Below are 15,360 nucleotides of genomic sequence, written 5' to 3' on the forward strand. Positions count from 1 at the left end.
AATTGTCAAAGAAAAATATGAAGTTTTAAGATTATGCACACTTATTAAAAAATTTGTTTTTTATTTAAAAATATCATTAAAATATAAATTAAAAATTATTCAACCAATCATATATTACAAAATATCATTAGTTACATAGTTTTTGATAAAATTAAAAAGTATATTGGTATATAAAAATATCATCTATTTTTAAAACATCAAAAAAATTTAAAATATTATTTATTTAGAAACAAAGAGAAAGAGAGTATATGACAGTAAAAAAACAGTCATGTTTTTCATTTACTAAAATTATTTACGACGAGCTCTCCATAGTGAAGATGCACGTGCAAAAAGTGTGGGTCCATAATGTGAAAATTGAAGCCACGTCTAAGTGGGGACCAAGCGAACCTTTCTGTTTCATTTCTTCGTGAAACTACACTGAAAAGTACTATATTTTATTAGTATTAAATAAAATTATTGTTTCGGTACCACCATTTTGTTTGTTTCTTCATTTGTAGTTTCACATCGCTTTCTAATCTATTAATCAATCCGTTCATAAAAGTAAGATGTTTTAGATTTTTTACTTGTCCACAAATATAAATTTTCTATATGTTTAAGATATTTTTTTATATTTTTAAGAAACATTAAATAAAAATATTTAAATTAATTAAATTTATTGGTAAAAAATTATTGGAAAATATAATAAAGTAAAAAAAATAAAAAAATTATAAAAATTTATTGAATTTTTAATAAGCGTGAACATTTCTTTCTGGGAACAGAGGAAGTATTTTTTTAATTAATAATGTATTAATAAATATAATTTAATAAAAAGGATTGAAAGAGAAAATCGGAATCATTCGATAATGTGTTTGTAGTACGGACAAGTAGGTGTTGTCATAACTCTGGTGATTTTCGCTGTGGGACAGGTCGACCACAAAGAAAATAAAAATCTTTATTCTTCTTACATGCGGTGTCTTATATCTCTTTTTAATTATTAATATTTTTAAGTCGCTTGCGGATCTAGTGTATAAAACTTTTTTATATCAAGAAAGTATTATGAATATTTTCTAAAAAGTTAATATGAATAATGTTTAGAAAGCATAGGTTTCCGGAGTAAACCAAACTAGTAGACAAAGACATCTTCGGTTGTCTAATTTTATTTATTTATCGTCTTGGTTTGTATTTTATTTCTTATCAACCAATTCGTTTGTCTAATTTTCCATATTGCTTCAGTGTCAGACACTACGCCCAACATCACCCCTATCTTAAGACTTGCTCACAGCTTTTTATCATTTTAGAATAGACTTATTTCGTCCCATTATACGTTTTCATATTCCATTTTAATTTATCTTGAATATAGTAGGTTTATAATAAATATCGATTTCATAAGTTAGACAAACGAACAAGATAGATGGAACATGCGTGGCTGAGTTCATGCTTTGAAGAAAACGTGACAGGATGATCAATAGACAATAATATAACTTAAATTGATTTTACCAAAAAAATAAAATATAACTTACATTTATTCAGAATAAAGTTATGCAACTAGTGTGAAATGGATTTTCATTCCTAGAAATAGATTATTGTTGTCAACTGCATTTGATTTTATAAACATATTATTAATATAATCCCTTCACGTCACGGATAGGTTTTTAAACTAATTAATTTTATTTTTCATTGTTTATATTGTCATATTACAGTTGAGCTTTTCATAGTTGCCAAAACAGTTGAGCTTTTCATATTTGTTTTGTTTTGTTTTGTTTTATATGCTATGTGTTACGTATATTAGATAAAGACATTTATGTTTACATTCATATTATACATGTATTTCGCAACATTACATTTATATATTATATAAAAGAGGGAAATTACGAGAAAGTGGAAGAAAGATCAAAGATGTATAGTGTTGGAAAATCAAATTGGTCCATCCTTATCCACACCAACTACTGGTAGGTGGCAATCAGATTAATCCACAGCGGCTCGGTTGGATCACGGGTTTAACATTAATTTCGTTAGCTTGTATGAGTACGATATAACCCAACAAACTGTAAGAGTATAAAGTTAAATGAATTTGGCATAGAAAATAAAATGAATTTGGGTTTTCTGAAGAAGCGTTACATTGACGTAAAGACTGGACTAAAGCAACGTATGACTAAGGAAAACAGGAACATAGATAATGGTGTGACGACTCCTTAATAAAATGAATGAATGCAGGAAGACCTTAGCTATATTATAAGTTTATTATACCTTGTTGATATACTTCAAAATCTAATCGCAAAGTAAAAGGTTGATCGCTCTTGCTAAAAAAGAAAAAAGAAGAAGGGAGGGCATATATTATGTGAAGATTTTTATTGCACTCTTAGATACACTTGCAAATCGTAAAACTAATTAATGGGAACCGATCAGAACCTATGGCTAATTTGTCTGTATTATGATCATGACAGCATACACTTTACATAAAAACTTAATTAAAGTCCTATAAATGCTTAATCATGTGACATATTTATATATCACCTTTTTTCCTGATATTACTCTTTGAGATCAGATAAACAAGCTTTGTTACAAAATAATTTTCAACTTCATTCCATTTAACAGCAAAATGAAATTTGGAATAAAACAATGCTATATTTTATTTCCTACTCCACTATGCAGTAGAAAAATCGATTACTCCATCAATGAACAATAGTTTTATTTTTGTCATTATTTCATTATTTATTTTAAAATGGAATAGGATTAAAGTAAAACTCAATTCTATTATCGAATTACTTTATTTTGAAGTAAAAATAAAGTAATACATTGAAGTTGTTTAAGCTACGATAACTCGGTTACACATGGTGAAACCAATTCAAATTTGATACATGTTTATTTGTGTATATGTATGTTCATTTGGGTTTTGAATTCAGATTTAGAAGAAAAACATGGTATTGTATTAATTATTTTTTTGTTAAAGGTATTGTATTGCATTAATTATTAAGTCTAGTGAGACCTAAGTAACGGAACTTAATGGTGCGAAGCATCACAAAAATATTACAGAAGGATTCAGAAGTGGTGGACTACACATGCAGAAAGCATAACAAAAAGAATAGAAAGTCACTTTGCCTTTTTAACCTGATTTTCAAGTTATCTTTATTTTTTATTAATATGTTCTTTATAATATAAAATGTATAGATAACAGATCTATGTTTTTCTTTTTGAAAAAGGCCATTACCATCCAAATTTTTGATTCATTAAGATAGATCTATGTTTCATATCTCAGCATTTGTTCGAAATTTTCTTTCGTGTTTTTTTTTTTGTTGAAATGTTACTTTATTTATCAAAAAAATATCAAAAATTACTTTATAGACTTAGTCAATGGAAAAAGTGACATAAAATGTAAACCAATTTATAACGAGAAAGTGCATAAACGTAGTAGATTAGTGGGAATATCTAATCTTGTTTTCCTACACTAATATTAAGATATTTATTTTTCCGACTATATAATAGTAGGAGTCGACTAAAATCTAAATTTAGCTCGGGTGTTGATTCACCATTGAGTTCATATATTTGCCTATCAATATATACGATTAATTTAATATTTTGTAAGATTTGTTTTTCGATTTTTTTTTCTCAAGCTGGTTTAGCTTTAGTAGGCCTGGGATTTTTATCCATAACCGAATACCCGAACCGGAACCGACCCGAAATGGACCGGTTCGGTTCGGTTTCGGTTCTAGGCAATTTATCCGATGGATATTAGTGTTAATTATCCATGGGTATCGGTTCGGTTCCGGTTTTTACCCGAAACCGAACGGGTACCCGTTTAACCCGAATTCTATGCTTAAAAAACATAGATTTGTATCTTTCGAGGGTTGAACCCGGGTTGGATAGGCAAAGCAACAACTGCAATACCACTAGACTAGTTCAACTTCGTTGTATTTAATACATATTACTAATATATATACGATTTCTATTAAATTTTTTTAAAAAAATAAAATAAATAAAAAAAAACTGGTATATAATTATTTTATTTTGTAAATATTTATATAATTCACATAAGAAACGGGTACCCGGAACCGACCCGAAACCGGTAGTACCCGATCCGAAACCCGAACCGAAATTTACTAAGTACCCATTGGGTATAGAATTCATTTATCCGAAAAACCCGGACCCGATCAGATCTTATCCGAACCCGAACCGAATATCCGAAGTCCCAGCCCTAAGCTTTAGCTATGTTTTCCTATAAATATAAAATCAGATCAATAGTTCAAAACAGTGTCCACCACACCACAACCTTTCAAAAAAAAAATAATCTTGTTCTCTTTACTTTTGTAAAGTAGTTTACTTGCATATATGTACAATCAATATGTCTAAATGGATCACGGATACTTATACGTCTTTTTTTTTTTGATAAGGCTTATACGTCTTTCTTCCGATTATCTGTTTTCATACAATACCAACTTTTCTTACTATATATTGTTATTCCTCCAAAGAATACTTGCTAACAGAGTTTTATGCTATCAGATACTGATTTCATTTTTGAAACGAATTTTAAAAATCATGTTGAACGAATGGTTTGCATACATAAATTGATAAATATTATTACCAAATCTTGTTTTGTTTTCTAAAAATTAACTTAAATAATTTCGTCAGTTACGTTGATTTCTCAATTAAAAATCTGCAACCATTGGATGCTGATAAAGCCCATTATACTATTTCTGCGTTGAACTTGCAGTTTGATGCTTGTGGTGACTCCTATTTGCTATTTGATGTATAGTATAACTATAAAATTAATAACGGAAGATCACAGCTAATTGTACAAGTATATGATAATCAATGTCGAATGATGTCAAGAGAAAATATATCAAATATCTAATGTTTAAAGCTCTTAAGTTTTAACCGATTGGACAAGTCACATTTTAAAAGAAAATTTATCCTTTTACCTATAAAATCACACTATCTAAAGCAAGAAGAATCTAATCTATTAAAAAAATATATAAATTAAGATTAACCCTTAAATCTGCACAATATTTATAACTTAATACCATTGAAATAATTAAATGAACTTATTTTTATGTAATTTTTGTTTTTTTCTAAAATTAATAAAGTAATAATTACTCTTAGTTCTATGTTTTTCATGTCTTTTTCAAAATTAATAAAACCTTTCCTAAATTAAATTCACAATCAATTCAATATAAATATTTTAACTTATCTATTTCATATTAACATTATAAACACTAATGAATATCAATAATATGCACAAAATATTTATGTAACAATATAAGTTACATTTTGTCTCATTCTCCCCCACAATTCACGTTACTCTTCATTTTTTTTGAACAAATTCTTCTTTTTACCAATATAAATATAGTACATGCACCATTATAATTATTTACCAACTTAACATGTATATAAAATAATTTATTAGACATTATCGTAAAATTTTGATCCACAAAATAAAAAAAAATAAAAAATTTGTATAGATGCACGGATCATATTCTAAAAATGGTGGTAATACAATTGACGGTTTACAAGACAAAATAAATTTAAACAAAATATAAACTATAAAACTATCGTGCTTATAAATGTTATTAAATAATTATTTAACACATGTAAAATTTTAAAATATATACTATCACTTAGACAAAATAATTTATTTACAAAAGTAAAAGCAAACATCCACAAAGTCATGGTTTAAATGTACACAAAATTAAGCCTAATTATAATTTCTTATCAGTTACATCAAATTTATATTTTCATTTTATTTTCTTACATATTTAAATCTTAATTTATATATGTTCCAAATTTGATAGAAGTTTAACAATCATTTTATTTACTTACAAATATTATAGCTAATGTATCATTTATAAATAACATGCTAATTCACAATTATCTATTTTTGTACTTTTTATTTAAAATTTTGTTCGCTATATATCTTAGACATGGATCTAATTATATAAATGTTATATTCTTTTTATATAATACCCAATATCGGTGATACATTTTACTCTAAAATGCTAAAATATAAAATTAAGTATAAATATATTATTTACATTTACAAATATGACTATATTTACAGATATATCATTAAATACAAACACAAATTAAATTTTCGCGCGGTCGGGCGGATCAAAGTCTGGTTATATTTAAAAGCAAAGTCTTAGACTAGGGAGCAAACTTGAAAATATGCAAAAAATGATTGTAAATTAACGAAAGAACACTATATTATAAATAAACTGGAGTTATGTCAGATTCAGAGTCATTACTCATTAATTATCTTAATCATTCATCATCATCATCATCATCATCATCATTCGTCAGCATCAGCATCATCGTCATCTAAAATCGAATAATGTTAAGAGTTTTCTAATGTAATTTCTTTTTCCCCACCAATCCCGCCGATTAAGTTTTCACGACAACATCGATCAGATCTAATCACACTTTATCAAATATATTTAGTTTTTATATTTTTTTCCTATAAAACAAATTTGAAGTAATACGTATCATCTGGAACAATGTCATGATTTGGACAGACATCGACTACCGTGCTAATCTTTGAACTAAAAATGCCTTAAACATTATGACCAAAGGTGCATTATTATTTGGTTTACCGTTTACATTACAATGATAATATTTTGATTAGATAGACATTTCAGATTTTGGTTAATTAATAAAAGAATAAGCGGCCACTCATATTCTTGTTTATAATTTATAGTCTCTGTTTCTTATTACTTGATGTTTTACTTTAAATATTAAAAAAAAAACTAATTTATCAAAAGCATTACTAAATTACAATATAAACAATAAGAAAAATTCAATTGATTACACGGTTTTTGATAAAGTTAAATTTACATAGATTTATGCAAACTTCATCTATTACGAAACAACAAAACTTCTCTAAAACATCAAAAATATATTGAAAGAGTATTATTTTTGGTATTAGATCTTGTAATTCCATTTATTATAATAAATTTTCAGATAAATGACATTTGACAACCATTTTAAATTATATACAATACATGATTATATGTGAGAGTGACTATACGATATACACATGTCCCATATATAGCCATTGCTATCACGAGATTTGTCAATAACAGTAATAGTGTTCAACCACAAATGTCATAGGAGCGGGGCCAAATAAATACTCAATATCGGGTTTTTCTAAAGTTGAGTACGTTTGACGTGACAAAAATGTGGGGTTTTCTTTACTTATCTCGTGTACCATTAACTAAAAGTTGAATATGTATAAGAGATAAGGACAAAATTGATTAGACGTTCTACGATGGTATTCTGTTTATTTTTGGCTTTCGATTGTTGCTATCGCGTTGTGGACCAATTCATGTTTTCTTGTAAATGAATAAATATGTTACATATCCAGTCAATCAAAGTACTTTGTTATTGTGCCGTCGGAATTAAAAACTCAGATGAAACTATTGTGGAGTATACTGTAACCAAACTAGCCATTGTACTAATTCAGTTCTAATATAACCAAACTATTATAATATAGATTGCGCTAGTCTAAGAAAATTAAAATTCTCTAAACTAGCAAATATTTAACCAGCAAAGAATTTTATAATAGCAATAGACACTTTTTCTAATCATCTAAATTATTCTTCTAATATATTATGAAAATAATTATAAATAAATTTGTACATAGAATTTTATTGTTTTCACAAAAATCCACAATCAACATATTTGTTTGCAACAAATGCACGTAAAAATGTGATTTGGATATTTGTAGTTAAATGTCAATATCGGTGTGAAATATTCAAACCCTTTGTTGATGAGACTGTTTTACTATCCGGGTCTAAGCACAACAAGACAGAATATTTGTCTAGGTTCCCAAAAACTTAGTGGCAACATTATTAGACCCCCAACTAATTGAGAACATTGCAGGGATACATCACTGGTAAGCTTTGAGTTTTCCATGTATTTAGATTAAAAGTGGACTCTGAATCTTGCAAAGCTTAAACAACAAATCGAACACGGAATTTTATTGTTATGATTTAAGTGCACGAGGCACGTGATTCGTTTGCTATATACAGACACAGACACAGACACAGACACAGACACCTAACACATTACAAAGGTAAGAAGAGTAAGACGCGCTTTACGCATCAACAGAGACACTAACAGCATTGAGCTCGACATGTTGTCTACCATCGTTTTGTGAATGGACTGTTAACGTCGCACGAGCTTCAGCTCGAGGGTTTTGATCATCCCCGGGCCGAGACACTGATATGGAGCTAACGGTTGACGCGGCTGTGCCATTATCGTTGTTGTCGTCTGATGTGAAGTCCCATGATTCTTTCACGGAAGCAACCTCCAGACCGTTTTCGTGGTGTTCCTCCATTTCGAGTGAGGTGGGAAGGATGACGTAATCGTTTATCGGGTTGTAGAACGGGTCGGGTTCCCCTACGTTTAGCCATTGTTTGAGCATCCGGAAGACACGGTGGTCGTTGAGGATCCCACGGTGCTCACCTGGGACTCCAACTCTAGCTACTGCTTCAAGCCCATCCGCCTAGAGAAAGACACAACACAATCAAAGGAACCGTTAGAAATTATCAAATTAAATATTTTATGAGAAACACAATAATGCAACATACCATGGCAGATTCAACCGGGACTGTGCCATCACCATCAACACATATATACGTCGGCTGAGATTACAAGATCAGAACATGAGTTTCTTGCCTATAACAATGATAGTTGATACCTGAAAAAGGATGAACTATGCGGTTACCTGGAAGTATCTTAGGTTTGTTAGATCTTTGACAGGCATCTTCTCATTCCCATAGCTGCAGAGGGGTACATGTATCGAATTTAGAAAAGGTAGCACAAATAAACACTCGAAAACTGAGACCTCAAATAAAAAAACATTACCAAACACTATGAGGAGTTTCTAAATTGGTCCCATATATGTTATAGAATTTGACTTTAGGAGGAAGCTTTGCAGAGTGTAGCACTCTCTTGGTTTCGTTAGCCCACTCCATGATCTCCCAGTTAAAAGGAAGATCGATGGACTCTCCATTATAATCAGCCTGAAAATTTGAGAGGAGAGAAGGATCAGTCAATGCAACCTCTGTGCGTTCGTCATTTGATGAAAGATGGTGGAAAGCATGTAACTTACTTTATTATCAGAAAGAGACTTTGTGAAAACTTCAAGGCTTTCCAGACTACGATAAGACTCGAGAACAACACCTGAGGTGCCAGCTCCATCATTGCTCTCTTTCTCTCGCCAAAGCTCTAAAACGGGAGGGAGTTCCCATTTGAAATAAGGGCAACACATCAGCTCGTATATGGATGGACACTCAATAAGCTGAAACAAGGAGAAAACTTGTATCAGAAGATATATAATCAAAAGGGATTATTGTTAACTCATCAGTTTACCAGTTGATGCATGCTCCATTTTGATACGAAAAAGTTCTGTTCCCAGCCATTCACAAATGACATTCCATTCAGTAAAGTCGATGTGATATATCCAGGAGCACCTGAAACCAACAACCAATCAGTCTGGTAACTGTCTCTCGTACAATTCATAAGTACTACTAAAAGTCTGTGAAGTTACCTCGAAATGGAGCAGCAATAGCAATCCAATTCTGTACATACTTCTCGAATATCTAATAAGAAAAAAAAAAATCAGATTGAGATGTAAAGATAACATTAGAACTGAATTATATATAAATATACATACATCAGTGTGCAGACTCATGAAACATTTCACCAACAGTCCTCCCATAGAATGACTGATAACATTAATCTTCTTCTCTCCTGAAGCTTTGTAAACTGATTCCAACTTCTCAGCAAATAAGTCCATAATTTCCTGCAGCCTATATACCATTTACAAACACCAAAACTGTTAATAAACTAATCAGTTAAGAAGAGAGATATGTTGTTTTAACACCTGTTGCTTTGGCGAAAATCAAAACCAAAACCAAAAAGGGTTTTGCCTTCTTCGAATCCCCAACCAAGCATCTCAACAATCATCTCATGGAAGTAGAACACTGACTCGCGTCCAACCATCTACACAAAAGTCTTTGTCTTGATCAACAATCTACACAAAGTTAACGTGGAGAGACTATATAAACATTTACCATATCAGGGTCTAAGACATCGATTGCAAGCAGACCAGCTCTGTCTTGAGGAACCACAATACTCGTGTTTGCGTCGAGAGTGATCGTTTTACCTGTTCCACATGAAAACGTTTCCTCAGAAGCTTAGACAAAGCTAAAAGCTCATGACTTTTCTATAAAAAAGGAAACTTTTTTTTTTTACCAGTTGAAGGATCGAAGCGAGACCACATCTTTGTTCGAAACTCGTGGTCTGCACCGAAGATTCTGACCCAGACACGCTCTTCTTTCCCGGAGTCATGATCAACGGCGTTGAGAATGGAGCCGGCGATACCCGGGACGAGGAGAACCGGGTCGAGATTCGGGTCAACATAGGGTGTCGTCTGGGTCGAATTCTTGAGCTTTAGAAAGGTCTCTACTGATCGAATGATCTCTTCCAATAATAGAGCCATTTGTTGAATCGATTTAAGAAAATCCAATTTGGGGAAATTAGGGTTTGTGAGAGATTTGAAGACAAAAGGGTCGAACTTTGGAATTTAAGCCGTACAAGTTAAGGAGGGAGAAAACAATCTTGTAATCTATATCAATTAAATAAATTATTTAATTTTTCAAATGGATAACAGATTGAAATAATTGACACTTCCAATAACAAATTAATTAATAATTTAATAATATTATCTGGGATTCCATTGGGATTATTAATTATTACGATATATTTATGGTTAATCACAGGCTTATTATATTTCACACAACCCCCTCTATTTTGTTTCTGTTTTCAATTTGTCTCTCTGATTTGGTCTTTATCAAAGAAGCCCACAACCTCAGGGCTCCCGGTTGAGATAGCAGCTGGAAAGTCCGGTTCTGGACTTTCAATTTTGTGGAGACAACCAACCAGTTACAGGATTGGAAAATTGTTTCCAAACTAAATAAAACATTTGAGTTACAAGATTTTTTTAATCAACAAGGTCCCTATCAAGATTGTAAATCTTACATGGAGCCTTGCATTTCAGGAAAAGCAATGTTGTAGCCGGAGGAAAAGTTTATTTATGATCAGACCAACATTGTCTCAACTACTGAGACTGCAAACTGTAACATGATAAAACATCAAGCTTTTATTTTCCCAAAGCATACTACTCAAACATCACTTTGAAATGTTAAAAGACGCAAACTTTATTTGGCAACTTTCTGAAGACAGAAATCAACTCAAGTGTGAAAACTTTGTTTTTTTTATTCATTTGGAGAATCTGTGTCGATCATGTGGCGAAGAGTAATCGATGTTTGGTCCATGAGGGATGATCCCAAAAGGGTTGATCGAAGGGTGGCTTCCATAGTAATGCTGCTTGATGTGATTCATGTTCACGGTGCTACTCATACCGGGTACTTGAAATATATCTTTCGTGTAATTGAACAGATTCGGATACTCCCTTAAGAGTTTCTTGTTGCACTTGAAGTGAACCGCGTAAACCTGCATCATCAACGTTTCAACATCACAAACTCGTTCCCTTAATTGTGTTCTTTTTCAGTTCTTGTCGGTTTCACTTACCTCGTCAAATCTTATAAGCGTCACGAACAACCTGATATCTGTTTCAGTCAAAGTGTTACCGCAGATGTAACGATGCTTTCCAAGAATCTCCTCGCATCTATCTAATGCTTCATACACTTGCTGCACTGCCTACAAACAAGAACCATAACTCTCATGGGTGGGATCAATAATAAACACTATGTAACGTTTCTAGCACTTTACCTCCTCGTATGGTTCTTGTTTCTTTGCGAAACCGCATCTATAGACACCGTTATTAATCCCACTGTAGATCCATTCATTAGCTTCATCGATTTTAGCTTGGAGATGAGAAGGGTAGAGGTCAAGATCAGGGTTTCTCGCAATATGATTGAACTCAGTGTTGAACATCCTGATTATCTCTGCGCTCTCATTGTTCACAACGGTCTTCAGCTTCTTATCCCACAGAACCTGTCATTAAAAAAAAAAGCCATCTAGTACCAACTCAAGATGACTTAACAAAAACAAACCAAAAAAAAGACTTACAGGAACAGTATACTTCCCAGTGTAGTTTGGGCTAGCAATCTCATATAGTTCTCTTACACTCTTAGCACCATTAAGATGGTCAGGCTCAGCTCCTTGAACCTCATTGTCTGAATCCGGGAAGACCCATCCCATATGCTCATCTGTTTCTTTTGTTCTTCCCCAAATGGGTTTAACTGACTGATGGAAACCAAACAAGGAAACTATTCAAATCAATACTGTCATGAAATGGACATAAGCAGTTTCGAAAGGGGTTTTGAGTCTACGAACCGAGAAGCTTATAGCATCGTCAAGTCCTTTGATCTTCAAGTATGAGATGCATCTAGAAGCCCATGGACAAGCATACGATATGTAGAGATGGTATCTTCCAGATTCAGCTGGAAACTGAGAGTTGGAATCTCTTGAGACGAAGTTACGGAATGTTGAGGCAGTTCTTTGAAATGCTCCCGAGTCTGATGTCTCATCAACCGCAGATCGAGCCATTGCTAGTGTACACTTGTGACAAAAAAAATTCAAAAGATCAAACTTTAGTTTGAGAACAGAGGTTTAAGAACAAAAACAGAGCATCATAGTATGAAAAACAGAGTATTTTAGTTTGGACACACAAAAACGGATCGAAAGTTGGAAACTTTTGTCTCAAAATCAGTACTCTGATCAAAGACAGGAAGGGATGATGTGTACCTGAAGACGAGATCCACGAGTAGTGAACTTTGTAGCGAGAGAGAGGAAGCTGCTGTTGTGGCTGAGGATCGTGGAGTAAGACATCAAACAAAAGCTTCTATATATTATGATTCAGCTAATACAGTTTATATACATAAATCCAAAAGTTTAGAGTCAATACTGGCGACGGCTTATGTCATTGCTATGGTCACGATATACAATTCTTAGATTAGTTATAATACGACGTCGGTTGGTCCACTAACCGATTCACCTGTGATCATTGCTTTTGTCATGCCCACTAACCGAGTCACCTTTGCATTAGAAAAACAAAACAAAAAAGGTTCATATCTTTCTACTTATAAAGTTGATATCTATTAGAAATTAAACCCACTTCTTTGTGATGAAAACTAATGTACTCTTACATGGGTAAGAAAAAGAGAGGTTTTATACTTCACTGTCTTAGAATCTTGATAGATAGATTCACACCCCTTTATTGGTGATCATAGTCGAAATCCTGCTCTCAGTCTTTCAAATTCACTAACAGTTGATAAAAAGCGGTATGAACTGATTCACAATGCAACAAACAACATTCGGCGTCTTTGACTCAATGGTTACATTTAGGGATGTCAATTGGGCACATTGTCCATGGGCGGCCCATGTCCAAATCGATATGAACTAATATCGTCACGCCCAAATCTTCCCGAAATATTTTTTGTCCAAATGGACTATGCCCAGATACGCCCAAAGTCCAATGGACAAAACCAAATGGACATGGGATGTCCAAATACGCCCATATTTTAAAGATATCTAGGGTTAGTAATTTAGTATTTGGGAAAAAAAATCTGAAATCACAAATTCACAATTGGTCTCCGTCTATCTCTCGAAACTCGAGTCTCGACTTGCCTCTCCGCCTCGTCTCTCCATCTCTCGAGCAGTGTCTCTCCGCCTCGTCTCTCCATCTCTCGAGCAGTGTCTCTCCGCCTCGACTCTCCTCTCCGTCTCTCACTTTGTCTTCGATTCGCTTCTGGTCGCTTCATCTTGACTCTCCTCTCTTTGCGATTTGATTGCTTTTAGGTTGATGGGTTTGCGATTTGATTGCTTTTAGATTGATGGGTTTGCGATTTGATTGCTTTTAGGTTGATGGGTATGCATTCCATTGTTAATGATGATTTTCGTTTGTTTGTAAGTTTCGTTTATGTAAATGTCTTTAATCTCTTTTGTTCAGATGGATGGTGATACGTTGAACCTTAATGATGATGATTATTTGAGCGATGATGGTCCTGATCAGAATGAAGATGATGGTCCTGATCAGAATGAAGATGATGATGGTCCTGATCAGAATGAAGATGATGTACAAGATGATTCTACAAGTGTGGCTGAGAGTAATAGAGGTAAAAAACGAAGGCATTCAAAGTGTTGGCAACATTTTGATATAGGAGATAGAGTGTCTGATGGTACTAACGTTGTCTGCAAGCATTGCCACCATTCCTATTGCTTTGACCTGAGTAATGGAACTACTACTCTGTGGCGTCATATTAGACAATGTTCTATGACTCCTGCTTCTGGAAGTACACCTGGCGGTAGCAATAGGAAGTTTGATATAATGGTCTTCCGTGAAATGATTGCTGGTGCCATAGTTGAGCACGATCTTGCATACTCATTTGTCGAGTTTAGAAGGATTAGAGAAGCGTTTAAGTATGCGAATCCTAGTATTTAGTTTTGGTGTAGAAATACTGCCGTATCAGATGTCTTGAAGATATATGAGAATGAGAAAGCTCATCTTAGAAAGGTTTTGAGTGAAATTCCTGGTAGAGTTTGCTTGACTACTGATTTGTGGAGAGCCATCACAGTGTAGGGTTATTTATGTCTGACAGCACATTATGTAGATGCTTGGAAGCTAAAGGCGAAGATACTGTCATTTGTTGCTTTTCCCCCACCTCACACTGGTTTTACTATTGCTGCGAAGGTGATGGAGTTAGTGAAGGAATGGGGGTTAGAGAAGAAAGTGTTCACAGTGACTGTCGACAATGCTTCTTCAAATGACAATATGCAAGGGGTTCTAAAGTCACAACTTCGCAAAGATTTGGTGTGCAATGGTGAGTTTCTACATGTAAGATGTGCAGCACACATCTTGAACCTCATTGTTCAAGATGGGTTGGTTGTGATTAGTGAAGCCTTGGAAAAAATTAGGAGCAGCATGAAGTTTGTGAACTTCAGAGTCGAGAGAACAAATGTTTCAGACCTGTATCGAAACTGCTGGGAGCATGAAAGAACCTGGTCTTGTTTTGGATGTTGCAACTAGGTGGAATTCAACCTTTCGGATGTTGGATAGAGCTATTCTGCATAAAGAAGCATTGCGTAATCTCTCTGAAGCAGATCCGAGTTACAAGTGCTTTCCATCAGATTTGAAATGGTCTAGAGGAGCACTCATCAAAGAATTGTCGTCTCCATTTGCTGTGATGACAAATCTGGTATCTGGCTCATCATATCCGACTGCAAATTTATACTTTATGGAAGTCTGGAAAATAGAATGCTGGCTGAGAGAGAATGAGACTTCAGAAGATGAGACAATTGTTCAAATGGTGGAAACAATGAGGCTGAAATTTGACAAGTACTGGGAAGAATACAGTGACA

At 33.3% G+C, this 15,360-nt stretch overlaps 2 protein-coding genes across 2 annotated transcripts; both read right to left on the reverse strand.

Annotated features, from left to right (window-relative positions):
- Positions 1-7,922: 7,922 nt before the first annotated feature.
- Positions 7,923-10,591, reverse strand: LOC106421192 (lecithin-cholesterol acyltransferase-like 4). Its single transcript, XM_013862041.3, has 11 exons — positions 10,231-10,591; positions 10,050-10,141; positions 9,860-9,978; positions 9,650-9,785; positions 9,524-9,575; positions 9,346-9,446; positions 9,086-9,274; positions 8,839-8,996; positions 8,699-8,753; positions 8,562-8,615; positions 7,923-8,476 (listed from the first exon to the last, which is right to left on the reverse strand). Exons 1-11 carry the CDS (start codon positions 10,475-10,477, stop codon positions 8,066-8,068), a joined length of 1,614 nt encoding a protein of 537 aa, XP_013717495.1. The 5' UTR covers positions 10,478-10,591; the 3' UTR covers positions 7,923-8,065.
- A 458-nt stretch (positions 10,592-11,049) lies between these two features.
- Positions 11,050-12,928, reverse strand: LOC106358322 (glutathionyl-hydroquinone reductase YqjG). The gene is made up of 6 exons (XM_013798080.3): positions 12,748-12,928; positions 12,337-12,561; positions 12,070-12,246; positions 11,770-11,994; positions 11,569-11,697; positions 11,050-11,490 (listed from the first exon to the last, which is right to left on the reverse strand). Exons 1-6 carry the CDS (start codon positions 12,829-12,831, stop codon positions 11,257-11,259), a joined length of 1,074 nt encoding a protein of 357 aa, XP_013653534.2. The 5' UTR covers positions 12,832-12,928; the 3' UTR covers positions 11,050-11,256.
- Positions 12,929-15,360: the final 2,432 nt, after the last annotated feature.

This window comes from Brassica napus (genome assembly GCF_020379485.1).
Source record: "Brassica napus cultivar Da-Ae chromosome C7 unlocalized genomic scaffold, Da-Ae chrC07_Random_1, whole genome shotgun sequence".
Taxonomy (NCBI): Eukaryota; Viridiplantae; Streptophyta; class Magnoliopsida; order Brassicales; family Brassicaceae; genus Brassica; species Brassica napus.